Source organism: Papilio xuthus, unplaced genomic scaffold (genome assembly GCF_000836235.2).
Source record: "Papilio xuthus unplaced genomic scaffold, Pxut_1.1 DF827679.1, whole genome shotgun sequence".
In the NCBI taxonomy this organism is placed as follows: domain Eukaryota; kingdom Metazoa; phylum Arthropoda; class Insecta; order Lepidoptera; family Papilionidae; genus Papilio; species Papilio xuthus.
Genome location: NW_013530970.1, coordinates 2,904,862 through 2,931,113, shown reverse-complemented (window position 1 = coordinate 2,931,113; position 26,252 = coordinate 2,904,862). Strand labels below are relative to the sequence as shown.

Here is a 26,252-nt window from a genome sequence, read left to right as displayed (position 1 = left end):
AATATTAGTTTATTGATTTACGATGAAATTGATTTATTTATATTTACAAATTATAATACATTTTTGCTTTATTGGTGTGCTTTTTCACCTGGGTAACGTTCACTTACGAGTCAAAGGATGTGCAATTTATAGTGTATTCTTAATACAATATCAAACTATCAATAGATGAAACATAAGATATTACAAACAATGCTTTGAAACTAAAAAAGTGATAGCTAGTCTAACTTTTCCGGTAAAAGTCAATGACCAACAGGATAAATTCATCTCGACCTATTTGCGTAAATAATTCTTTCTACTTTGCTAATGCTCTGGAAATAGTAGTATTTAGCTCGTTTTTTATGGTTGAATTTTTCTTTATTCTATTTACTACAAGAAGAACTGAACGTTGAAATGGTAAGTTCTTTTACATTTATTAAACAATAATTCGTAATTTTAAAATTATCGTGAAATTTTAATCACAATAATTGTGGTGCACTTGAAATATTTGCACATTTATAAATGCATAAATGTTGTCAGGCTGTAAAACATATAGTATGTACCTTATTTTTAATTTCTTTTCAGGCAGTCAACATGCAAAACATTGGAAAAATGATAACAGAACAGCTGCGGAATCCTAATGAATTAGATATCAACCTGAGAATGGAATTTGGTCCATTCGAGACTGTACATAAATGGAAACGTATGTCTGAGTGTTATGAGTTTGTTGGAGCCAGGTAATTAATATTTATATTTAAAGCACTCATCATTCAACCCACACTGGACTCTGGCTCAGGAAAATACCATGGCTACTTTGATTAATGATTTGTTATATTGCATTTATTATATACTACAATAGGGAAATAATTTTATATGACTACTGCTGAAACAATTTAGTAGAAACAATTTCTTTTCAGACGAAGCAAACATACAGCAGTGGCATATAAAGATGCTATATATGTTTTCGGTGGTGATAATGGGAAGTCCATGTTAAATGATCTGATTAGATTTGACATCAAAGAAATGTCCTGGACTAAGACAGGCTGTATGGGCACTCCTCCAGCACCAAGATATCATCATTCTGCTGTGGTAAGTATAAAATACAGTCAAACCAGGATAAGCGAGAAACTTCCTTAAGAATATTGCAGTCTTGTATAATAGTAGTTGTGAAGTAAGCTACATTCTGTAAAAGTCCTGACAAAATGGATCTAGCTGCATCGGAGATTACTTTGACCAAATGCGATTTTGCAAACAAACAGACAAACATTTATTTTAATAATAAGCAAATACATCATGATCATGAAATATGATTATTTTTTATACCACACTAGTTGTCGCCCGAGGCATGTGCGCGGAATTAAAACAAAATGTGTTAGTAGCTCATATGTTCATTTAGATTATTTTCTACATTTAAACCAAATATCATTAAGATCCATACAGTTGTACTGGACATACTTAGAAACATCCATTCATCCATCCAAATATTTGCATTTATAATATTAGTAAGATTTCAATTAATTGTATGTTTTTGTTTCTCAGGTCCACATGTCTTCTATGTTTGTGTTTGGGGGCTACACTGGAGATATACTTGCCAATTCAAACCTGACCAATAAAAATGACCTATTTGAATATAAGTTTCCTAGTGCTCAGTGGGTGCAGTGGAGATTTACTGGACCGTAAGTATTTAATTTTAAATTTATTAAGTCTCCTTTGCTTGAGATCAGAAGCTAAACTGCCATTTATATGATTTTACGGGGGAACAATGCAATATTTATTTAAATTTGAAACAAATACAATCAAAAAACCAAAGTTAAAAACAGTGATATAAAATTCACCCAAATCTAGATTAATGATGTGCCAAAAATTAAAAATATATTAGTTTACTGTCTGACAGCCATTAACCTAAATATGTATTTGGCTGGAAGTCAAAAATACTGTATTCCTTAGAAGATATTAAAAAAGAACAGATCATAAAACTTTATGTTGTGTTGTGGTCTTATTGTAAAAAAGTTTGGATATTAACGGTTATTGTTTTATGTAAAGTTTGAATATATCAATCAATAAATAGATGTAAAGTGTGGATATATTTATTGGATATAAGGGAGCCAGTGCCAAGGTCAGCGCACGGTGCGGCGGTGTACGACGACAAGCTTTGGATTTTCGCGGGCTACGACGGCAACGCACGACTCAATGATATGTGGACTGTTAACTTAGTTGTGAGTCTACAATTCATCGTTTTGTTTTTTTAATTTAAGAATGGATATCCAATGAAAGATCTCTGACCTCCAGTCACTTGTCTCACATTCATTCGGACCGAAAAAATATCAATGTCAAACTCGTAGCTTCAACGCTGGGTACTAACCGATGTTACGAGGTGGAATGTAACATGTTACATAGTGAGCATTCAGGCGGTCAGTATATACGTCAATCATTCGTCGGTATCCAGCTGAATATACACCATGCAAAGCCAAAGAGGTGGCAGCCCTAGTCAATACGTTATTCTGCCATGCGTATTAACGATAATAATAGTGTTACAGAAATGTGTTTGTATGTAGGGTGAAAATCGTCAATGGGAGCGCGTGGAGCAAAAGGGCCAGTGTCCGCCGACCTGTTGCAACTTCCCGGTGGCGGTGGCTCGCGGCAAGATGTACGTCTTCAGCGGACAGAGCGGTGCCAAGATCACCAATGCACTGTTCCAGTTCGATTTCGAAACACATACGTGAGTATTCTGTATTAATACATTGTCTTTGTGTTTTAACTTTTTCCTTTATAGAAAGCAATAAAGAAAGGTCAATATTTCTTCTTACAGATTGAATCTTATTTCACTTACTGGAAGATCAACATCTTAACTCTTGCCATTGTAAAGCGATTATAATTTTATACATCGGAAAAATGTTTCATGTTAACTGTGGGAGAAAAAATCAGCAAGCGTTTTATTTTAGCGTTTAAATTAACAAAGTGTTTCCAATGTTTATGTGATTTTTAATGTTTAGTTGGAGTCGTATCTGCACGGAGCACTTACTGCGCAGCGCGGGGCCTGCGCCAGCGCGACGTTACGGGCACACAATGTTGGCGCACAACCGACATTTATACGTGTTCGGCGGTGCAGCGGACAGCACCATGCCTTCAGACGTATACTGCTTCGACCTCGACACACAAATGTGGTACATACTTAATAGCTACTCACAGTGTGGTTACATCACTGATCTCTTTAGATGAATGACCTTGGAAAAGTCAGTTTTTGCTTTGTTCCGACTTAAACATGCTTGATGTTCCTAACAGTTAATTATATCTCTATAATTAGTTCGAATCCTCACCTCCGCAACAGTCAGCGCCAAAGAAGGCGTTAGGTTGTAAAACATAATCTATTTCGCGCTAGAGATGTGATATAGCCCTTAAATATAAGTAGCGTTACCTCTGAAGAAATTTTGCTCCGATCAAATGTAGATTGACTAGCAGAATTGGACATCGGAAGAATTTTTCTTGTATCATCGATGTGTAATGTATGAAAAAAAATGTAGTTCCCTTTATATTTGTCGTCTGCTACAAACATTCAGCGCGGTAAAATGTGAATTAGAAAGAGATAGAATTATATTCAAATCTATGTGTTAGAACAGGCAGTTCTAATGTTTCGCTTTTCATACATATTGACAAAGAATAGCGAAGTTTCCGCGATTGAAGGAGGTTTTAATGTATGAACATTTTCAGGGCAATGATCCAGCCGGCGCCGGAGTCCCAGATACCGTCGGGGCGGCTGTTCCACGCGGGCGCGGTGGTCGGTGATGCTATGTACATATTCGGTGGTACTGTGGATAATAATGTACGCAGCGGAGAGTTGTACCGCTTCCAGGTATTCATTATTTAGTTCCTCTTAATTCATATAAAATTAATTGGAGAGAGTAAATATTTGTATGTGACTGTACTCTTAAAAATGTTAAGTAATGTTACGCTTAACATATTAAACTATAGATCATATAAGTAATTTACAGGAAATTCTAAACATATATAGTTCTTTTTAAATATCTTGGCGGCTTAAGGTCATCTATCCCACATCTGCTACGTGATATTAAGACCCACCAAGATATCAGAAAACTACTATACTAATATACTCTGTAATATTCGGTTAAGCGGGCCAAACTATTAAATATACTTGACATACTCTATACCACTACATTTTATTGTAAATGAACTCGCCAGGTGAGTCAGCAGTGAGAGTGTTAACTGGTTGTAATTGTCAGTTGTCTAACTACCCGCGGTGCACGCTGCAAGAAGACCTGGGCCGCATCCTACGCTCGGAGCAGTTCTGCGACGTGCTGCTGCTGGTGGGCGAGGAGCCGGCCGCAGTACTCGCGCACCAGGCTCTGCTCGCCGCGCGCTCCACCTGCCTGCGCGACAAGATCATGTCAGTTTACACTGCACGACACTTCTATAGACAAAACTTTTTTATAACTCATGTAACTTAAACAACCAAAAAAATTGGACTGACTGTAGGTCAATGACCCTCGGGAGACAAATACGAATCGAATGACACCTCCTTCGACAAAATTGGTTCAGTAGTTTAGACTAAAGGCGGTCACACAAAATAAAATCGTTACTCACTTATATTGTCGTCTCGCTCATTCGCTTTAGAAAGACAGAGACAAAACTATTTAAGTACTTTCATGGAATATTTGTTATAGGGAAGCTCGTGAAGAATTGTCTGCGCGCGTCGCTGCTGGTGAAGCGAAGCCTCTGGAGCCGTACAACTACCAGGGCAAGCCGGACCTCGTCATACATCTGCCTGAAGCAAGACCTGACGCCTTCCGCATGGTCCTCACTTATATATACACTGATAGAATCGATCCCACTGAGAGATGTAAGTAGAATAAGCTATTATTTACTATAAATAATAAATGCTATAATATATAACTAGCTGTCTCCCACGACTTCTTCCTATGTGTTCTTGCAGACTGTTCTCCACATATGTCAAATTTCAGCGAGATCCATTCAGCTACTCTGTAGATAACATCCTATCAAGATTCATTCATCCGTTCAAACATACGCATTTACGTTTAGAATAATAGTAATAAACAATATTTTAATCAGTTTGGCCTACATCATCCAGGGATAGTGTACTTACTAACACAGTAAAAGAATTTTTCAAATCAGTTTAGTAGTTTTGGAGCCTATTCAATGCAAACATACAAAATCTTCTTTTATAATAGTAGTACCTGTCGCCCGCAACTCCGTCTGCGCGAAATTAAATAGATAGCCTTCTAATATGCTTGTGTGCATAACCTACTATTTGTTAGGGGGGGGTGGGGAGGAGTATCTGCCCCTCCCAAATCCTCCTACCGAATTCTCCTATCTGATTTTTAGAAAGAAAGTTGATGTTTTTGATATGTAATAAATACTAATTTCAGTTTCTTTATGTTTACTCAGTGATCGAGGAAAGGCCAGCATCCGATGATACAATCCAACTCGTAATGGAAGTGCTACGTCTGTCACTTCGGCTGAACATCCCTCGTCTGTGTGGCCTGTGTGCGAAGTTCCTGCGCGGCAACCTTTGTCTCGGGAACGTGCTGAAAGCGCTGCATGCAGCTCACGTGTCTAACTTGTGCTGCATCAAGGAGTATTGCTTACGGTTAGTAACTGTATACATTTTTTTTTATATCATAAGGTGGCAAACGAGCGAGCGGCCACCTGAAATCGCGGAATAGAATTCCACTTGACGCGTGTCTTCTGTGTGGTCGTGGTATTTCACCGGGCCGCGAGCCGGGACAAGTCGTGCGAAGATGTTAAAGCGGGCTCTACCAATAATATATATGTAGAAGGAGAGTTTGGACACACAAATGTGAAATGTATTAGAAGGTCACCAGGAGACCTTTTTTGTAGTACCTTCAGTGTTGTTATTTACTTAAGTAGTAAATTGAATATAAACCGTTTTTTTAATATTTTTTTCTTAACTTTTAGAAATATTTAATGTTATTTAGTGGTAACATTTTTAAAACACTAATTATTATTATTTTAATAATACAATTGTGTTTATTAAAAATGTTTGATTTAATTTGTTTTAGCAATGATTTAACAACAAAGCAAACATTTTAACCAATGTTTTACTTTTTACAATTTTACTTCTTCTTCTTCTTCTTCTTCTTCTTCTTCTTCTTCTTCTTCTTCTTCTTCTTCTTCTTCTTCTTCTTCTTCTTCTTCTTCTTCTTCTTCTTCTTCTTCTTCTTCTTCTTCTTCTTCTTCTTCTTCGCCGTGCTATATTTGACTCGTTCACATACCGGCACGAGTTGCCACCTCAAAGGTCTCATATCGACTGACATAGTGATTGCCATTCGTCGCTTTATATATCACAACGCTTTATATAACACAATTACTTTTTTTTTCTGCTATTTATTTCCGTACTCACGGTATTATCCTACTCGCCAATGTATTTTTAATTCTCAATTTGTTTTGAATTAACACAATTTGCATCAAACCATTATTCTAAAATTGTTCGTCGCGGATGACAGATATTAGGTACATACAATCAACATCAAATTTAAGTTTGTCATCATATATGCTAGTTTGGTCTCGTGGCCTTACCGTTCGTCGCCGTTTGTACGTAAGGTCGGCGGTTCAAATCCCAAGCCACTATTTTTTTTAATATTTAAGCTTTTTAATTTTAATATCGAAGCACATGTAATTAAACTCAATCGCCGTAGTTATTATGTACTTTTTGATATTGCCTTGGGCTAATGAATTTTACCGTTAAAGTAATGACAATCCACGCTCCGCCCACTCACTTCACCCCGCGATGGTCTGACCTAATAGTCGTTAACTTTATTTAAATTTCTTTCTACCCGACAGCGAAAATTATAAAATAAAAAAAAAATTGTCGAGTAAAATTTTACATTACCAAATTTTTACTGGTTATGAAAAAATAACCCTGTATAAATGATTGATAAAATGAAAAAAAAAGTAGCCTGAGATTCGAACCGGTAAACTTAAATACATATTACGGCAAACATACTAGAATACTGAGCCAAACTAGTATATACTGTGACAAGGCAAAATTTGATATTAGTTAAAAAACGTATCTGTCATATTCGGAGTGACAATTTTTATATTTAAGCGTTATGACAGGAGAAGAAAAATATTGGGTTGCCCAGTAAGTTCGTGCCGCTTTATAAGGAAAATTGAAACCCTGTTCTCTTAAATTTTTGGAAATGTTTTTAAATTATATTGGTCGTACCAACCTACTTCTTACCTCTATACCTAAAACGTCGTAATTTGGGCTAAAATTTTAAAAATTAGTTTTTATCTCAACCAATGAAATGAAATTATACTTACTATAGAAATTTTTGTGACGTTTGATAATGGTGGATATCCGAAAATGAATCCACTTCAGCTACAGTCTATTGTAAGCTTCCTATCGAAAATCAGAACGAACTTTCCGGACAACCTATAATGTTAATACAAAGTGTCAAATGAATGTAACAGAAGTAGTTTATTCCAAATTGTAACACAAGTATATAGAGATAAAGTTCAATTTTGTCAAATGTTACGATCTTTTTGCGCACCTTGACTGCTTCGTTACTTATGACGCTGCGGCTGCTACGATATTTATGGGCACCTTGCATGTACTCATATATTTGACGCTTTGTATGTACCGATGTATTTGAGCAGGGTGAATGTATCTATCAATTTGAGGACTTTTGTTGTACCGATATAATTGATTACTTTTGGTGTACCTATATATTTGCATATCTTGTCTGTTACGATCTATATGACGCTGACTGTACACTAAATGCTTTTCGAAAATCATCTTACGATTAAATGTTAAACTGGTAATCGACAAGATCTTATCATAGATTACATTTTACGATTCTGTAAACCTTTTTTCTCAGGTTCATAATAAAAGACTACAACTTCACTCCGATCGTAATGTCGAAGGAATTCGAGCAGATGGAGCGAAATCTGATGGTGGAGATAATCCGTCGCCGACAACAGCCGCTGCCGCTGAAGCCGCCAGCTATCGACGCCGCTGATGACGCACTAGGTGCATACACGACACTGTAATTCTCAAAATGGCATTTACTTAAATTTATTGCAAAACAAAAAGTAAATAAGACGTAAAATAAGAAAAAGAATTAAAATTTTAAGTTATATTTTATACTTATTGAAAATCAATATGTCCGACTCTCTACCATAAATATTATAATACCAAGATTACAATTAAATACTAGCTGTCGCCCGCGACTCTGTCCGCATTTAATTTAAAAAAACCAATAAGTACCCTATGTCTTCTTTCAGACTATGGTCTACATCCGTTGAGCCGTCCTGGAGATACCTTCTATCAAATATCCATCCATCCATCAGAACGGCTGTACGGATCTTACTGAAATTTCGCATAAATTTAGGACACTGCCTGGAGATACCACATAGACTAATAATTAAGTTTCTTTTATTATTGCGCGGATGGAGTCACGGAAGACAGCTAGCATTTAAATATTTATTTCTTAATGTGTTAACAGCAGGTACAACACTGGAGCAGGACCTGTGCATGTTCCTAACGGGCGGGGCGGAGCTGAGTGACGTCACGCTGCGAGTGGGCGGCGTGTCGCGCCCCGCCCACCGCTCCATACTGGCAGCACGCGCCGCCTACTTTGAGGCCATGTTCAGATCATTCTCACCAAGAAATAACATCGTCAATGTGAGTTAATTAGCCTATATATTCTTCTAGACTGTGTTCTATATCTATGCCAAATCTCAGTGAGATGCGGTTAGCTGTTCTGGAGACACCTAGAAACAAACATCCATGCACCTAAACTTTCGCATTAATAACATTAGTAAAATATACTTCCATCGTCGTAGTTTTGTATATCTCCCACACTTTTTGGTCTAATAGTAAGAATATTTAAAAATAATTATAGTTTTGCAATATGTCAAACAATGAGCACTTGCCAGTTAATAGTTCATTTTTATTTATTTGGAGGTTATGTTAGTTACAATTTTATTGGTTATTTTCTATCAGATACAAATCTGCGACTCTGTGCCGTCGGAACCAGCTTTCGACTCGTTACTGCGCTATATCTACTACGGCGAGACCAACATGCCCACTGAGGACTCCCTCTATCTGTTCCAAGCTCCCATATACTATGGTGAGTCTTACACAGAGAAACAGACACACTCAGAGACGTAAATGGTGACTAAGGGTGACCAGACCGGTAGAGTACAGATTCAAATTTCAAAATAAATATAAAGTAAGTTTGTCACTATGCAACAAATGCTGTTGTATAATTCTAATGTCTATTATTTAATTTAATATAACTGGCGCCAGCCAATAGAAATCTTTAGTAATTAGTTCTCGATGTCATGATGGCAGCACTGTCGCATTCTGTCATCTGACATCGATGCGTTCGGACGTGTGCATCTTTAAAGTTGTTATTATTCAGGTTTCACAAACAATCGCCTGCAAGTATTCTGCAAACACAATCTCCAAACAAATGTATCCCCGGACAATGTGCTCGCGATTCTTCAAGCGGCGGATCGTATGCACGCGACAGATATAAAGGAATACGCCCTCAAGATGATCGCACACCAGTTCGCTGTGGTGAGTCGCAATGTACGTATGTTCGTACTAACTGTGGGTGTGTGACCGCTTTTATACATACAAATTGTAGTAGGTAATTTTTTTAAAATACTAAATGATAGGAATTTATTAAGATGTGTCATATGTTGTAAACATATTTGTTCTGCAGCTTATAAACTAACATCATCTTTTAATTTATTCCGTGGATTCTGTGTGCTTTATGTTCGCTTTTTTATTTGGTTAATTTCTGGTGCATGGCGTTTATCTTCTATAGCAGTTAAGTTTGATGCATATTTTATATTGTTTTACAGTTGAAACTGGATAAGCGAGAGTCCAGGGGACCAGGATATTTCTCTTATAATTATCTTGTTTATAGAGGTTTCTCACTTATCCAGATTAGACTGTATTAGTCAAAAACAAATACTCATATAAAAAAATGTATGCTCTGGACAAATATTCTCTTAGCTATTATTTAAATATTGATATTTTATATCCAAACCTATCCATACAATTCTTCAGAAGACGTTAAGTAACATATAATTGTTTCACAGGTGGCTCGACAAGAAGCCATTAAAAATCTTGCTCAGCCATTACTAGTTGACATTGTGTTGACCTTAGCTGAAGAAGGTAAGTTTGATACTCCTACTCAGACCCAGCCAAGGTGTGCTATTGCACCCTCCACATCAGCTGAGCCCATCATCTAACCAAAAGGTGCGGGTAAACATCAAGTTTAGATTTTAAAATGTTTGATGTGTACAAAAATGTGTTTGACATGTCAAAGATGAAGAAAAAGATATTAATGAAAAGAGATCAAAGAACAAGTATGTGTAGAATGTATTGCGTTAACATTAAGGTATTATGACTTTCTTTAAAATTGACTAAAACATTCATACAACATATAGTTGGATATAAGAGAAGTAATATGTTGACAAAATCATTATGGTTCAATATTTTTGTGCCAAGCATTCATATGTTTTTTATGTTTGATACAAATAAAGGACTGTCCCTGCATTTATTATATAATTTTTATCATTGTTACATTAGTTGAAAACATTTGAATAATTGTAAATGCTTCTACACACAAATATTTACTTGTTCCTATTTATTATAATTGCTATATTATTTCTTAATGTTTAACATTTTAACTAAGTTTAGATAGTTTTACTAGATCTATGTAAATAAAATGTTAAGTTGAAAATTAACTATATCTTTTATTCAACATATTACTACATAATATGTTATTTAAAAATTCTAACATTTCATAAAACAGTAAAAAAGAAGTTAAGTAAAAGATGAAACTCTATTTCTTGGAGGATTTTCACCAGAATAAGATTTCTTAGAAATATGCAAGCAATATGAAACAGGTGAATAGTTGGAAGAATTAAAAAGTATTATATCTACTACTACTACTCCGCTGACGCATCAACCGAAAGTGAGTCTTGGCCTCCGACACAAGAGATCGCCAAAGTCACCTGTCTTGCAGCATATCTAAATTATGTAAAATAGAAAACTGAACTTCTTTGGTTTTTTAAGTGTACTAATTTTAAAAATATGTATATCTAGTCTCTATTAATAAGCAAATATTAAATTAAACAAATCTTTAGTTATTTAACATAATTTAATCAAAGATGTAACAATTATTCTAATAAATTATAATAAAGATGGTGATTGTACTTTATTCTTCATACTTGTGCTTGATGTCCTTCCACAGTTTCTAAAAGATAAAGAATACAAAATTAATGTTATTACATATAACAATTGTATTTAAAAAAGTAAGTACATCTATCCATGATTTTATTTTGTAAAAATTGTTATATAAATTCAATTACAACATGGACTGGAAGATTTTTGGTTTTACGACATTTGTTGATAATAGTTATAAACTTTGTAATTTTGATGATATATGTTATATATGTTCCCACCTAGAGGCTTGGAGCCGATCCTAACAGGGGTTATATATAGCAATAATAAATAGAATATATTTAATCAATGCTTACTTTATTTTCTACTTGTAAATTATGGATTGGAGACTTCCGATTCAGTTTTAAGGTTAATATTATTTTATTATATTTTAATAATGAGTTGTAATATAGTACATTGATAGATCTAATAGCCAATTTTACTTTCTTTTTTAAATTTTTGCGTGCCTAAACTTTAAGTCTGAATTTGTGGAAATTACATAACAAAATACTTACCCCTTTGTTGATACTTTCAAAGATACCAACAGAGATGACTTCAAAGGTTCTTTCGAAGAAGAAAGTTCCTCCAGCTACAACTAAAGCGAACGTGGAAGTTCGCTTAAATACATTGCGATTTAATGCTGACCACAGAGACATTTTGCTAAAATCTGATTAAACCCTCGAGTATCGTTGGATTGATGGCGATCGAATCAAACGTCAAAGTCAAAAATAGTCGAGCAAGAGTCTATGGTTATGATTTTTCTATTCTCTATGGTTTTATTAACGTCAGTGCTGCGTTAGTGTTACAAGAATAAGATGTTGAAAAACTACAAAAAATCCAAAGAATCTCAAAATCCAATAACTTATCAAGAGTTTTTGATTATTCACTTAACTTTTTACCTTTTCAAATAAAAGCATCCTAGACTAAAGGAGCGTGTCTACGCTAGAGGTCTGCATCTGTCTACGGTGATTGTAAACTCCCTTAATTCTATACCTAGCTATGTAGTTGATTCGTTAAGTTTCGGAAATTTATAGGATTTTGAAAGTGACAAAAATAGGTAAATAAAAATACTTAGTTTATTATGGGCAAAATATATCATCTATTTACATTTTAAAATGCTGGTATGAACAATATTTCTTAAAAATAATGAGTACTGAAATGAAACAAATTGAACAAAAACACTGTGCAAACAATATACGCAAGTTAAACAGATCTGTGGCCCCATGATTGTAGATATTCTAACACAAAAATAGACTTTTTTTTTTGTTTCAATGTCAAAGCAAGATAATTCATATAAAATTTGATACAAACATTAATGGCCGAACCAAACATTGTACAAAAATAATGTACGGAATGATACAATAGAAAATAATCATTATATAATATACAAATACTTTATACCAATCTACTTATCTTTATTTTAAAAAAACTGTTTAGGGTTCACCTAAATTAAGCTAAAACTTGCTATTGTCTTAAAACATATGTCATGTGTTGAACAATTTCATATTCAAATGTTATATTATTGAATGAAAAGACAAAATTGTCTAACATATAACAAAAAAAAATATTTTTTATTCTTGTAAAAATGTAGACTAAACTAAAAAATAACAATGAGTTTTGTTCAATCATTATTATTTCATTGACATGAAAGTAACCAATTATTCATAATTATTTAATGTAATTTATAGACAGAATATGGTCTATAATACTTTGTGATCTCTATATTGAAAATAAAAATAAATAATTTGGACTCATATGACACTTGTTAAACAATATAATACTTTTAAAAGAATAAGCTATCAACCAATGTGAAGGGACCATTATATAATAAGGACCATATACACATCACTTTTATAATATCAAATTAATAATAAGATTTTACAATTAAATTAATGGTATACATTTATATATTTCAAATTCCATCTCACACACTCCATAATACACATTTTAATAGAGTACAAACAAATACTTTGACTATGAATTTATAATATTCTTAGTATTTGGAGTTGATTAGGCGATTGCTCTTAATATTTGAGATTGTTCAACCCAGCACATAGGACTAACACTCAAAATTACAGTAAATAATTGCATAGTGGTGGTCACAGTAACTATAGAACATTGACAGGGCTATATCCAATAAATCTAACACCGCCACAATTATATTTTATAGAGATCAACTTGTATACTGTCCATAGAAACTGCACTAGGATTTCATAAGTTCTTTTTCAGCGGATAGACAAACATGTTTGTACCTTGCAGTGACAACTTACAATGTTACAATTATGGTAAACTCTTGGCCAAGGTACTAGTGTCCTGCTAGGGTTGTGCAACATGTCTCAATGTTTGAGCATTGTGTAAGCGACATCCCTGGTGTACTGTCAGCATAAAATCACTGGCAACATTTCTTTACATTCTTGGTTTTGGTTCCTTTTATATTGACTATGTCATTTGCTGTAACATTTTGTCTCTCTTTCATTTCTAATTTTGATCTGAGTACCTGTTTAAAGTAAGAAAACATTAATAAATAGGTAAAGTATACAAATATGACATAAGACAAATTAATTTCAATCTGTTTATCTTATGGGATGGACATAAGATGAGTTCATATTGAACAATAACATTAGTTAAGGTATAACTTAAATTATCTATTTTAAGCCCCATTTTCCTGTGAAATAACTAATTAAAAATAAAAGAGATTTATTTGGAAATCATCATCAGCTTCCCCTCTAAGGGGCTCCGAGCCTATCCTAAGTTTGGATGTGCTGTACTAAAAATTAAATAGGGGTACATAAAGCAGATGTCTAAAAAACTATTCAAGATATTATTAGAGATAAGATGAGATTACACTTACAGTACTATTACATAATCATTATAGAATTTTCTGAGTGATGTATTAAAAGTAGAATGCAATATTATTTATTCTTTAGGTCATTGTTTATTGCATACAAATAAGAAAATTGTAACAATCATTTTATCAGGCTTTGTTCCATTAGGCTATGGATTTATACAAAGCTGATGAGGCTATTGGAATGAACACAGTCCGGATTAACCCATATATTAAAATAACATTTTTGAGACTAAATTATTTAAACTAGTAGTATCAAAAATACAAGACTAGTATTCCCTATAGCCTTTTTGATTAGACATACTACTTTGGACTGTGTAGAAATGAATGAAATGATCTAGAGTTGTTATTGTTCTACAGAAATAATGCTACTTATTAGTTATTTTTATTGGACAGAGACATGCATGAAAATGTATATATCTTTTAAGTCTAAGCATAGCACTAGTATTTGTAATGATTACGGCACAGTAGTAAAAATTTAAGCTCTACCTACTTTAGTTGTATATTATAGCTAATTTTCTTATGAAATAGATAGCATTAATATTATGATATTGTAAGCTTAGTGATAAAGCTAGATAAGATTAGGGTTTCATAAGAGCTTTGATTTTTTTTGTGAATATATTTATAATATTTTGCTATGTAATTTTCTTCCTATTAGTTTATTGTCATATATTACTTTTTATATTTATTCTTGTAACTATTTCAAATAATTAAGAAGCTTTGGCTATTGGTGCTTGTAACATGATGATTAAGAAAAGAATAAATAATTAGTATTAATATTTAAGTGGCCGAGACAAAAAAACGATACACATTTCATACAAGTGAAAGCATATAACATCTTTATTGTAACATCAATTATAAACATAACTTACCATTTTTGTGATAGTAAGAAACATTTCCTCCACATTTATATTTTCTTTTGCACTAGTCTCAAACAATGGGATGTTCATTTGGTTAGCAAATCTTTGAGCATCCTCCGTGACCACTACTTTCCTTGACGGACAGTCATTCTTGTTACCAACTGAAAAATACAAAATTATTACATAATACATATACAATGCTAACATTTTTTTTTTGTTGCATTTTGTTTGATGACACAACAATTCTATGGTTACAGAGTTAGGGATTGACCTTTGTAGTCATTAGATAAGAAAAACAATGGAGATAATGATAAAATGTGTATCAGAATATATCAATCCAAAAATCAATGCAATGAGAATGAAAATGAAATATGATTCTTTATAATATGTGATAAGGTCTAAGTAAAAGAAAAAATAATAACAAATTCATGAAAATTAAGACTTGACTAAACAAACTTGCAATTTTCCACAGCAATTTACTACATCACTACAGAAACTAGGAAAATGTGATAGAGGAAGGATCAAATAAATGAAAATCACCAACCTAGAACTTTGTTTACGACATCACAATTTTGCTCAATCTCATGCAGCCACCTTTTGACGTTGGCAAAGGACTCCCCGTTTGTGACATCGTACACGACGATGACACCGTGAGTACCTCTGTAGTACGTGCTCGTAATCGTTCTGAACCTCTCCTGGCCTGCCGTGTCCCATATTTGAAGCTTCACTCTTTCACCGTTTATCTCTAAAGTTCTTATTTTGAAATCAACACCTATAGTCGTAATATAACTACCGGAGAATGTGTTGTCAGCAAATCGCAGGAGGAGGCAGCTTTTACCAACACCTGGAACACGGTAACTTTCAATATTTAGCACAGAATGACGTTAGGAAGTAATAACACCACTGGCGATCACAGGCCTCGCCCACTCACCACTGTCACCGATAATCAGCAGTTTGAAGAGGTGATCAAATTCACGTGCCATTGCTTATGATTTACGTTGACACTTTACTAATTGGTCATGTGTTTATCGCAAATTTCTTTAATAGTTTAACAACTTTAACTAAAGAAATATTGAATAAACGCATGCCGTAGAACGTTACGCTTGCGTCACTTTACAAAACGTCCGCCATTATTGTCTTGTCTTTTTACGTTCCTTTTCTGACTTAAACCATAACAGATCATCTATTTAAACTTTCCTTAATATTATTACATTCAAAGTTCTTTAAAGCATTTGATTTTTAAGTCAACTAATTTTACTATGTTGTTAATAACATGGAAGTTGAGGATTCCGTAGTTTGTTTTACTATGGAAAATTAAACCACTTGTTTACACCTTGGATAGCAATTAAAGTATTTTTTGTATGTTCTCTTAATGCCTAATTAAATTGGCTAAGTACGGAATTATACTTATACAATAAGTTATATAATATTCTTTAAACTTTGAAAGTTGTGATTTGTAATTTTTGGTCAGAACGAAACGAAACACAGATTTTATTTCATTTGTCAAATAAATCTTTATGCTCTTTGGATAAATGTGTCATTTTCAAACTACTGATAAATAAAGTGTAGGTGTGGTATAAGAGAGTTTATTGCAATAATTTGCACAATGTCGGCTACCTTAAAACCTTATTTAACTGCCGTACGACACACATTAACTTCAGCTATGTGTCTAGAACATTTTTCATCGCAAGTTGTTGAAAGGTACAACAAGCCTGAAGTTGAAGTTCGGACAAGCGAAGAGCTGTTATTAAATCCAGTGATAATATCACGGAATGCGAATGAGAAAGTATTAATTGAGTCATCGATAAACTCTATAAGAGTCAGCATTATGATCAAGCAAGCAGATGAAATAGAGAAAATTCTGTGTAAAAAATTTATGAGGTTCATGATGATGCGAGCGGAAAATTTTATCGTTCTCCGCCGGAAACCGGTGGATGGGTATCATATCAGCTTCCTGATTACAAACTTCCATACAGAACAAATGTATAAACATAAACTGGTTGACTTTGTCATATATTTTATGGAAGAGATTGATAAAGAGATTAGTGAAATGAAGCTTGCTGTTAATGCTAGAGCTAGAATTTGTTCAGAAGAATTTTTAAAGAGATTTTAAGTGTATCCAAAGCTTAGCTATTGTGAAAGTGACTATACTGTATTGTTCCAATAATACTTAAACATGACATGTACTGTATTTCTTTTAAATGTAATCAGTGTATTTCCAATATGAAGTTATGTTTGGATTAAAAAAAATAAACCTGTATTATTTTCTAGTACTACTTAATAATAAAATAAATTTGATTAATTTAAAAATCATGTTCATCATTTACACATAGTTATATTAGGTAATCATTATATTGCCAAATAATTTATATACATTTCCAATAAAAAATAACATATGATAGTTGTGCTTAGATATATTTCAAAATGTTATTGTAAGCATTTAATTATTTTATAGCTGTAATAAATTTTTCTATTTCTACATTTTGTTTTTGTGAATAGAATTTAATTACTACCTTATTTTAATGTTTTCCCTGTACACTATTGTGAAATATATAGAACACTAAATCACTTTTATGAAATGTTCAAAATTATTTAAGCCAATGGGCCACATGAACACAAGTCATTATTTGTCATGGTGTATAGTTAATTTGTGTATAAGTATATTTTCTTACAAAACTGTGATAATTGTAGGTCCCTCATAGGGCAAGTTTGTACTACATGAGAGGTTCCCCAACTGTTTTCTCAAATCTCAGAGTGGTATCTAAGAACAAGAAAGTCACATTTTTTCCTTAAAATTGTAAGTGTATAAGTCCCAATGCATTTCTTTGAAGATCCTGGGACTCTGGTGGAGTTGAGGATGGCCACCAAGTGGGTTTTAGTTATTCAATTATCATATAACCCCATCATTCCCCCGAAGGCAGGACATATTTTTAATATTTCTCCCCGAAGCAAAGGTTCCAAGTGTATAAAGAAATCAAATTGCTTGCGGTGTTTATATTTTATTATACAAGGAACAAAAAATATCTTTAGGATGTAAATTAATCAATATGCTAAATCTATGACCCATGCACAACTTAATTTATACATACATAAATATAATTAAACTATACAAACTAAATGAAACGGAATAAGCATTCAAAGGAAACTTTATAAAATTGGAAAACAAGGAGCTACTTATTTATCAGAGGTGGCTTAGTTCTTTGATTTTGCAGTGCGTAGAGTGAAACCTTCGCCTTTGAAAGCTTCAAATGGTTCTGTGGGTATTTCCTCTTTTGCGCTTGGTGGTCGGGAATTTCTTATAAATCTTAATGTACCGACAGTCCACTCGTAATCAGGAATTCCACGCACATAAGACTATAAAGGAAAATAAGCAAAGTTTAATTAACATTAAAATCAGTGAATTGAAAAGTTGATAAGAATCCAAAAAAAGAAAAATGTTACATAGATAAATGAATATATTATACAGTATTTGAAAATAATCAAGTAGGTCACTGTTTTCATAAGTTAAGATTTAAGAGATAGAGGATTATAATAACTAAATATTAAACAGCTGTTTTTTGTAGTGCAAGCTCTTTTGTAATTGGTAACTATTAAGAAATAATATTTAAAACGTCACTGGGATGTATTCATTTATTTTCATGTATTTATAACTGACCTGTCTGGCTTGTGAACTTTGTGACTCCGATTCACTTTCACTAGTAAGCTTTTTCTTCTTGCCATCGAGTCTGTTGCCTTCACCACTGAAAGCAACAAAACCACTGGGTTCTGGCATAATTGCAGCTGGGTCCTCATCCATACTGACACCTGAACTACCTCCTGCATTTTTCGGAATGTGCTCCTCTTCTTTGTAACCAACTGGTGGTGCAAACTCGACCTTAAAGGACAATAAAAGTGTTTTATGAGGATTAAAAAAAATAAAACAATTCGAGAATCTCCTTCTTTAAGTCAATTGAAAAAGATATAAATGCTTATGAAATGAAATATATCTTAGTATGAGTGGTAACTAAGTACAACTAACAAAGAACAAAGGTAATTATGTATATCATTATTAAATTAAAAGTACATAAAATTTTGAAAGATGCAAAAAAGAGAAGTTTAAAAATAATGTATTTACTTACATTCATATCACATTCAATAATTATAACAGCATTTCCAGGTTTTGTTTCTAATACGCATAATTCATATACTTTCGAATTATATTTGATGGCAATCACATCGCCTGTTGTTAGACATGAGAAATTCCTTAGGCAATTTTCTAGAACTGAAAACACATTTATTTTTCAATGATTTTCTTCAGAGATCAAAATAAAACAATATAGTAAAGAAATTTTTAAAAGGATATAATACCATTTTTTAATGGAATAAAATCTGTTAAGCCCACTACATACTCAGTTTAAATGAACCATACTGAGACTTACATTTGTAGACAAAACTGTCTGTTTCATCTAACAGTTCAAATTTTCCCTGCACTTCTTATGATTTGAATAATTGAACTGTACAGTTAAGACTGGAGATGTGTAGCAGGCTCTATGTATAAAGATATCTCTAGAACGGCAGAACGGATCTTGATAAAATTTGGCATAGATATAGAATTTGTCTGGAAGAACACATAAGCTACTAATTATGTTTCTTTTTAATTAAAACATTACCCTTTTTATCAGTGAAGTAATAAGTAAGTAAAGTAAACAAAATTTACCTGCTTTAGGATTTGTGATATCCAAGAAATCTTCAGATAGTGGCTGGAATTTAGAAAATGTTGCCACTGGTAGAGAGACACTTTCAATTTGGACTACTGTACCTTCTTCCAGTACCAGGTTGGCCATCATCTATTATAAAAAAAACTATATAAGAATTTAGTAAAGTTAATTGTATACGTTTACAAGATGTCCTGTGCTACCTTTACTACATTACATATACTTTCATAGGCTACATTTTTAAAAGTGAAACGGCCTTGCAAGTTAGCAGCCATTAATATATATGAAGATCTAAATTCTATAGTTTTGTAAATAATATAATTCAATATGAACTGAATCATACAAACCCAATGTGGTAGGTAAACTTTTCCTTCATCTGCAACAAATTCCAAGACACCGCAATGTGTGATTCTATTTGTTTTCCTGTTTGTTAGTTTAAATATCATTGGGTACTCAATGCTTAACCTGGTTAGCATTTCCAATGCTGATGGTGGCATAATAACTGGGAAAAGAAATAGACCGTACTCATCAAAAATTTTATAAAATTTAAAGGATTTATCAAAGACTTATGCATGTACTTGAGAGAACAGGACTTTGTAGTCAAGTTTACATTAAATGTTTTGAATTTTGATGCAAAGTATTACAATGGTGATTACATTAATGGTGGTAACTATACTGTAATACGTCATTTTATTTCTACGGATACTAAAATATTTTCGGTAATCTTACTTTTTCCTCCTCTTTCCACGTCTTGCCTTTCATTTCCAGGTAGCATTGACACAGAATAACATCGATAATTCATGTTAAAAGGTCGTGTAATTTCATGAAACATGTTGAATCCAAACTGAAACTGAAAACGTGTAAATTAAAGGCATAGTGAAACTTATAAGAATTATGTGGATTTATTTTAGACTTTGAAAACTGTACCATTTTGAATAGATTTTAAAATACTGATACACAAATAAAGTAAATTGCAAATCATTCAATTCACAAACCAAATCTTTATTTTGTTGTTTATGTCAATGTCATAATCAACAAAGAATAAAAGCACAGGACACAGGATAAGAAAGCAGTGTTGCAGGTCATTTTACTCTCAAAAGTAGATTTAAGGGCTACCAGAATCTACGTTATAAAAATAGTCCCATTTAAACCATTACCTACTACGAATGTATTTGCTTGAAAAAATATGGTGTATTAAATAGGATAATGAGGTAAAGTTAGTATTGTTAAGTGGTTTTGATTTCTGTGTGATAGGTAAATGGTGATGACTTATATAGCTTACATTAAACAAATTAATTAAAGTAAAAACAAAATTCCTAATTTCAGACTATAAGGTAATTTGTTTTTGCGCATTTTCGAAACTTTAGATGAATTGGTAGTTGGCAGCAATTTGGATGTTGGCAGATTGGCAGCGATCACCAATCGTGTATCTCTTTTTGTCTAGTAATCGACAATCGTTCGTTTCATTTCATTCATTTGTGTATGTGGCAGCCGCGGGTGCATTATTCGTCATTTGTCGTTACAAATTGTAAAAAGAATAATCGTACAGTTTTTCTTCATGTAGACACAAGTAAATTCAGTGAGTAAAATTAGTTTTCAGAATTTAGATTGCAAAATAATTAAATTTTGTCAGAATCCGGTCATTGTCATTTTCTTTCAAACATGAATGAACGCCATGTTGATTGTCAAAGGTGTTTTCGGAACGGATGAGATATCAGTGGATTGAACTTTATGTTAATTTTTCAGGCTCCGCGATATTTAGGCATCGCTGTAAGGCCGGTTTGATTTAGATAAAGTAAAGTACATCGCAGCCATGGCACAGGTTTTGCCTATACGTTTCCAAGAGCATTTACAGGTGAGTACGCCCATCGGCTTTTATTGGTTTTGTCGATAGTGCTAGTAACTCGGTGAGAACAGTATCAGCTGTAATAAATTATCGAACAAAGGTATTTAGAAACTAGTTTATGTCTTTTTCTAGATAAATAAAAGTGAAGAAATGACATTGCGCAATTATCGAAGTGACAGTTTCCACCCCCTACTCTGCCTACGGAGGTGTACCGGTATTGATCTTTTCGTATTCCCCTCTGGATCATATGATTTGCGGGCAACTAGGACCATTACCGAATATTTAGGTCACGCAAATACTTACTTTTGATCAATATGTCTATGCCTGTAATCTTAAGTCTTCAATGAATTACTTAAGTTATGTCCTTTCTTATAATTAAATTACAGCCCATTCTTTGGTTGTATATTTAGTACATACACTTTTTATGTTTGTATGGATGTTTTTCTTGTAGGAATCTTATGAGACAAGTTTTATCTAATCAATAAACTGCAGTTTCATGCATTATGAATTACTATGATTTTTTTTACTTGTTTTTGTTTTATTAGATGAGGAAATATATTCAAAAATTCTCTTTTAATATTATAAACACTTGATATGAAATTCATCAGTTTAGTAGTGCAAGTATTGATTTAGGAATCAAAGTTAAGGGAAAGACTGGCTGAATTAAACTAACACTAAAATGTTAATTATTGTATTCTTTTATGATTGAATTGAAAAATTGAACCAAGGCAAAAAAAAATATTTTGCCTTGGTTCAATAGTAGTATTTATATGATTATACAAAAAAAAACATAACCAAAGAGTTCAGTAGAGGGTAGTTAGAGATTTTAAATTTGTCATAGAAACTTTATTTGTTTCTTGTGTACAGCAGTAACTAATCAATAATCGAAAATAGGTCAACTTAGGCCTGAAAAAAAATTTATGAAAGTGTGAATAATTATGAAACTGTCCTATAAATTAATTAGCCAATAAAGAATACTATTTATTAATGTAAGTTTATAGTTAAAAATTTAATTTTTTAGCTCACAAATGTTGGAATCAATCCAGCTTCAATATCTTTCAATACTCTCACAATGGAGTCTGACAAGTTCATCTGCGTCAGAGAAAAGGTCGGTGAAACATCTGAGGTGGTCATAATTGACATGGCTGACCCTACCAACCCTATACGGAGGCCTATCAGTGCCGACTCTGCCATCATGAACCCAGCAAGCAAAGTTATCGCTCTCAAGGGAAAGGCTGGTGTGGAAGGTCAGTAAAGATTACATAACAACTTATTACATTTGTGTCTCTGTGTAGAATTTATATAGTTATGTAATAATCTATTTGAAAATTTTAAAGGTGGTTTGATCAAAAGTATAATTTTTTTATTTCATTTTTGTTAAGATTATTTTAGTTTATGTTTACAAAAACATTATAATTTTAATATGGATTTAACAAGTTATATTATTTCATATGTAAAATAATTACAACATTCTTTTCTTGCATAAAACACAACATTCTATTTAAAAGTAAGATATATACTTTTACATAGAATATTGTGTTTTTCATACAATGTAACTTATACCATGGTCAGTTTATTCATCATCATCCTCAGCTTGGATTCATCCACTGCTGAATGTAGGCCTCCCCCATGGTTTGTCACAAAATGGACAGTTTGACACAGAGTAGGTAGGTCTCCCGCAAGATTGACCAATGACTTGGTCAAGGTTGCGAGGGTGCAATGGATATAGGTGTATAGGACTATTTTATTGCAATCTCCAATTAGAGTTAATGAATTCATTTTTTTAATCAACTATTGCTAAAACATATTTCAAAATTTATTACTCAGATGAAATATATTACTAACCTAACCTAACTGTTCATATCAAATATCAGCTAAAAGAGACATTTTTAAACAAAAGATTATTGTTCATTATAAACAAAGAAAAGAAATCTGTCATAAGATAATAAAGAAAATACTCTGCTTCTGGTATAATTATGCAGTGTCATTTATTGATTACATCACAACATGGAAGATACGCGGCGATGACTCATCTCGTATAATTCTTGACCCAAAACAAAAGGCTAACTACGGAATTACGGAAGATGAGATTTCGCATAAATTGATTAACACGATTTCTTATCAGTTTACTGTTTTGTTTTAAATATAATATATTTATATCACCGGCAAATTATATACGCCGCTAGTTTAGTTTAAAGTTTAAGTTTAGTACAAAGAAAAGTCTCGGGAAATTGCTTAGAAAGGTGACATTTTAGGCGATTGTCATTTTCTGTGCAGCTGATAGAGAATTGTTTGTGTAACTTATGCTTTTTTTCTTCTTCTTTAATTATTCTGTGCTGTCGAAGTCGGCGAGCCCTAGTCCTTAATATTGTATGTATTTAAAACTATCAAATACCTCTTTATTAGTGCTCACGATATCACCAACTAAGTCAATAGGCTCTCAGTAGGGACAGTAATCTAGTTCTTGACTCTATTAGTCTAAACAAAAATTGTATTATTGGCATGAAATATAGATATTTCGTTCAACCTTGATTTTTTTTTTTTATCTGGCACAATTTTCTGGCACCAACGTTAATATAATAGTGCTTAACCTTATAAGCCTGATTCTTAAATATATGGATTCTACATTTTAAAAATTAAATATCTTATTCTTTTTTAGCTTGTTTTAAAAATAAAGATCTTTGTTTTAAATGTTAATACAATTACATTAAAAAGATATGTTCAGTCATTTGGCTACAGTTAAAAAATATTGAATTAACATTCACATCACTTTCATTTTATTTGAAACAAAGCATGAGGGCTCGGTTGAAGGATTTTTTAAATTTGATGAACAGCGCTTAGTCACGCCCGTCGTTTTCATGTAAAAAGGTTCGATTTTATCAAACCTATCCTAACCGAAAACAAATAAATAGACATACAATTGCTAAATAAAAAAATAAATACATTTCCTATTTATTTCATCGAGATACACTATTACTATCATATTTCTCCGATATGCATCTACGCGTGGGTGTTCGTCGGTTACACTATACGACTGACTATCTATTTAACACTCGGAGAAAGAATGCGATTCGAATGAAATGTCTTTCAAGAAAAATCAATTAAGACCGGTCGTCAGGAAGTCACAATAAAATGGAACACCAATATACTTGTATATTCTTGATTAATATAGGTAAACTTTCAAGGGCAATAAATATCGGCTTTCTTTGAATTACGTAACGTATATAGCATAGTAGTTGGACCTCTGAGGACGTTAGGCGAAACATTTGTTCAATCGTCATACAAATATGACGTCATAAAGTTGAAGATTAGATATTTTGTTGTAACGCGACATATGTAGTGAGTCAGTTCAATTTGAAGATATAACCGGGGGTTCCCACTGCCGAAACATACAAAAACATAATGTCCACCAACTCATTGTCTCTTTAAATATAGAAGTAACAATGTTTTGTTGTACAGATTTTACAGTAGTCCACGGTATAGCCTGACCAGAAATTTAAAACATCTCACCAGACTCCGGAATAATGTACAACTAATTTCATTGCGTACTTGTAGGAGATGTAGTTAAAGAGGCGATTGAGTTATGACGGGTTTTCTATTTTCCTAATGAAACTATATCGTCCTTATTCTCAAGTGTTGGCTTATAATCCATATCATATTTTTTTCTCCATATAGTTAATATGTATACAAACATAATTTAATATCTTGTTGTTATACACCGCATCTGATATCTTGCAATGTCAAATTACACAGATAGTGTCAATGTTCGCTTATCTAATAACAAGCCGCGTTAGAGGTATATCTGTACCGAATTGAATATTTAAATTTGGTCATAGACAGTAAAAAATGTTTTTATACGGACTTAAATGGTGTTAATCATAGCTTAGAGGATATAGTTGTTAGGAGGTTGCAGAATTTCTATGACGCCCAAGCTTGATAGGGAATTATTTTTTTTCAAATGCGTGAAAAAAGGCATTAAAAACCTTTGTTAATTGTCTGCATGCAAATATATTCTATTCTATTATCTAGTATTTTAAAATTGGTCATTTAAAAAAGAAAACTTAACCTCCATGGTATAGCAACAAAAAAAGTTATTACTAATTACGCTGGACGCAAAAGTATTAATTAATAGGAAACCATTATTTCATACAGTGGTTACTGGCAGGTGTGTTCATTTATTATTTACTACGTGCGTGCGCTATGTTAATAAGTAATACACTATGTACTTAGTCATTTTATTCATAATAATCATACATGCTTTTTATCCATGGAATGTTAGTGAACATTACGATTGCTAATAGTTTTTTATTACAATATTCATTGGGGAAAAAGTTGTATTTGTCAATGATACGCCCACTAACGAATACACATTTATTATACTTTCTGGGTATACATTTCATACATCCTTGTAACTAGTTTTAGAAATTATTGGTTAGAATCCTTTTGCGCGAATGTCGCGCTAAGTTACCAAGTCATGTAAACACGGCTAAACACTCACGTATATTCGTCCGGTGGCGGCATTGGCGGGACGAATATACGTGAGTGTTTAGCCGTGTTTATATATCAGTTTAGTATAATGACGAAAGTTTAAATAATTTAATACCAAGTCATGTGTCAGATCGATTAGTGAGAGGACATAAACGTTGACATTTTAATAAGGCTAGTGTTGCGCTGACACACGGCACAGTGTCGGATTTTCTTCCTAATACTAATTAGATCGATGAAAATTATAGGTCTATATAATTTTCTAGCTGTAGTAAAAGTACAGGTCTTTGTAAGATTAGACAAA

The 26,252-nt window shown here is 32.8% G+C and overlaps 5 protein-coding genes across 8 annotated transcripts in view; 3 read left to right on the top strand and 2 right to left on the bottom strand.

Moving 5' to 3' along the window:
- The first annotated feature begins 16 nt into the window (after positions 1-16).
- On the top strand, positions 17-10,344 carry LOC106117853 (Leucine zipper like transcription regulator 1). Of its 3 annotated transcripts, none has more exons than XM_013312335.1 (16): positions 17-393; positions 562-713; positions 894-1,065; positions 1,516-1,652; positions 2,078-2,192; positions 2,532-2,695; positions 2,970-3,140; positions 3,685-3,826; positions 4,215-4,378; positions 4,656-4,831; positions 5,398-5,599; positions 7,854-8,005; positions 8,484-8,659; positions 8,981-9,107; positions 9,402-9,571; positions 10,090-10,344. In XM_013312335.1, the coding sequence occupies exons 1-16, from the start codon at positions 391-393 to the stop codon at positions 10,240-10,242; spliced, it is 2,376 nt and encodes a 791-aa protein (XP_013167789.1). In that variant the 5' UTR covers positions 17-390; the 3' UTR covers positions 10,243-10,344. The 3 variants fall into 3 exon arrangements, with proteins under 3 accessions (XP_013167789.1, XP_013167790.1, XP_013167788.1); XM_013312336.1 differs by having other exon boundaries at positions 8,481-8,659; positions 9,402-9,559; XM_013312334.1 differs by having other exon boundaries at positions 8,481-8,659.
- Positions 10,345-13,431: 3,087 nt separating this feature from the next.
- Positions 13,432-16,064, bottom strand: Rab35 (RAS oncogene family member Rab35). Its single transcript, XM_013312337.1, has 4 exons — positions 15,855-16,064; positions 15,468-15,767; positions 14,936-15,084; positions 13,432-13,715 (listed from the first exon to the last, which is right to left on the bottom strand). The coding sequence occupies exons 1-4, from the start codon at positions 15,904-15,906 to the stop codon at positions 13,608-13,610; spliced, it is 609 nt and encodes a 202-aa protein (XP_013167791.1). The 5' UTR covers positions 15,907-16,064; the 3' UTR covers positions 13,432-13,607.
- Positions 16,065-16,420: 356 nt separating this feature from the next.
- Arpc4 (Actin-related protein 2/3 complex, subunit 4) lies at positions 16,421-17,395 on the top strand. The gene has a single exon (XM_013312094.1). It carries the CDS (start codon positions 16,530-16,532, stop codon positions 17,034-17,036), a length of 507 nt encoding a protein of 168 aa, XP_013167548.1. The 5' UTR covers positions 16,421-16,529; the 3' UTR covers positions 17,037-17,395.
- Positions 17,396-17,897: 502 nt separating this feature from the next.
- Ufd1-like (ubiquitin fusion-degradation 1-like) lies at positions 17,898-20,640 on the bottom strand. 2 transcript variants are annotated; one of them, XM_013312025.1, is made up of 7 exons: positions 20,545-20,640; positions 20,347-20,467; positions 19,965-20,119; positions 19,620-19,749; positions 19,042-19,184; positions 18,579-18,797; positions 17,898-18,277 (listed from the first exon to the last, which is right to left on the bottom strand). In XM_013312025.1, the coding sequence occupies exons 1-7, from the start codon at positions 20,545-20,547 to the stop codon at positions 18,116-18,118; spliced, it is 933 nt and encodes a 310-aa protein (XP_013167479.1). In that variant the 5' UTR covers positions 20,548-20,640; the 3' UTR covers positions 17,898-18,115. The 2 variants fall into 2 exon arrangements, with proteins under 2 accessions (XP_013167479.1, XP_013167480.1); XM_013312026.1 differs by having other exon boundaries at positions 20,347-20,461.
- Positions 20,641-21,069: 429 nt separating this feature from the next.
- Chc (clathrin heavy chain) overlaps positions 21,070-26,252 on the top strand; it is a 17,130-nt gene continuing 11,947 nt past the window's right edge. Inside the window, exons 1-3 of the mRNA XM_013312246.1 lie at positions 21,070-21,196; positions 21,364-21,472; positions 22,485-22,710. Of these exons, the coding sequence (XP_013167700.1) occupies positions 21,431-21,472; positions 22,485-22,710 (268 nt within the window). The 5' untranslated portion in view covers positions 21,070-21,196; positions 21,364-21,430. The remainder of the gene's footprint in view (positions 21,197-21,363; positions 21,473-22,484; positions 22,711-26,252) is intronic.

Bases quoted from the DNA above. Each gene is read 5' to 3' on its own strand.
- Arpc4 (XM_013312094.1), top strand. From the start codon at position 16,530: ATGTCGGCTACCTTAAAACCTTATTTAACTGCCGTACGACACACATTA.
- Ufd1-like (XM_013312025.1), bottom strand. The intron at 18,798-19,041 runs GTAAGTAAATAC...TTGTCCTTTAAG, and splicing joins TTATTGAATGTGATATGAAT to GTCGAGTTTGCACCACCAGT. The intron at 18,278-18,578 runs GTCAGTTATAAA...TTTCCTTTATAG, and splicing joins AAAGTTCACAAGCCAGACAG to TCTTATGTGCGTGGAATTCC.
- LOC106117853 (XM_013312334.1), top strand. The intron at 2,696-2,969 runs GTGAGTATTCTG...TTTAATGTTTAG, and splicing joins TTCGATTTCGAAACACATAC to TTGGAGTCGTATCTGCACGG. The intron at 3,827-4,214 runs GTATTCATTATT...TGTAATTGTCAG, and splicing joins GAGAGTTGTACCGCTTCCAG to TTGTCTAACTACCCGCGGTG.
- Rab35 (XM_013312337.1), bottom strand. From the start codon at position 15,906: ATGGCACGTGAATTTGATCACCTCTTCAAACTGCTGATTATCGGTGAC. The intron at 15,768-15,854 runs GTGAGTGGGCGA...ACCGTGTTCCAG, and splicing joins GCTGATTATCGGTGACAGTG to GTGTTGGTAAAAGCTGCCTC. The intron at 13,716-14,935 runs GTAAGTTATGTT...TACTTTAAACAG, and splicing joins TTCTTACTATCACAAAAATG to GTACTCAGATCAAAATTAGA.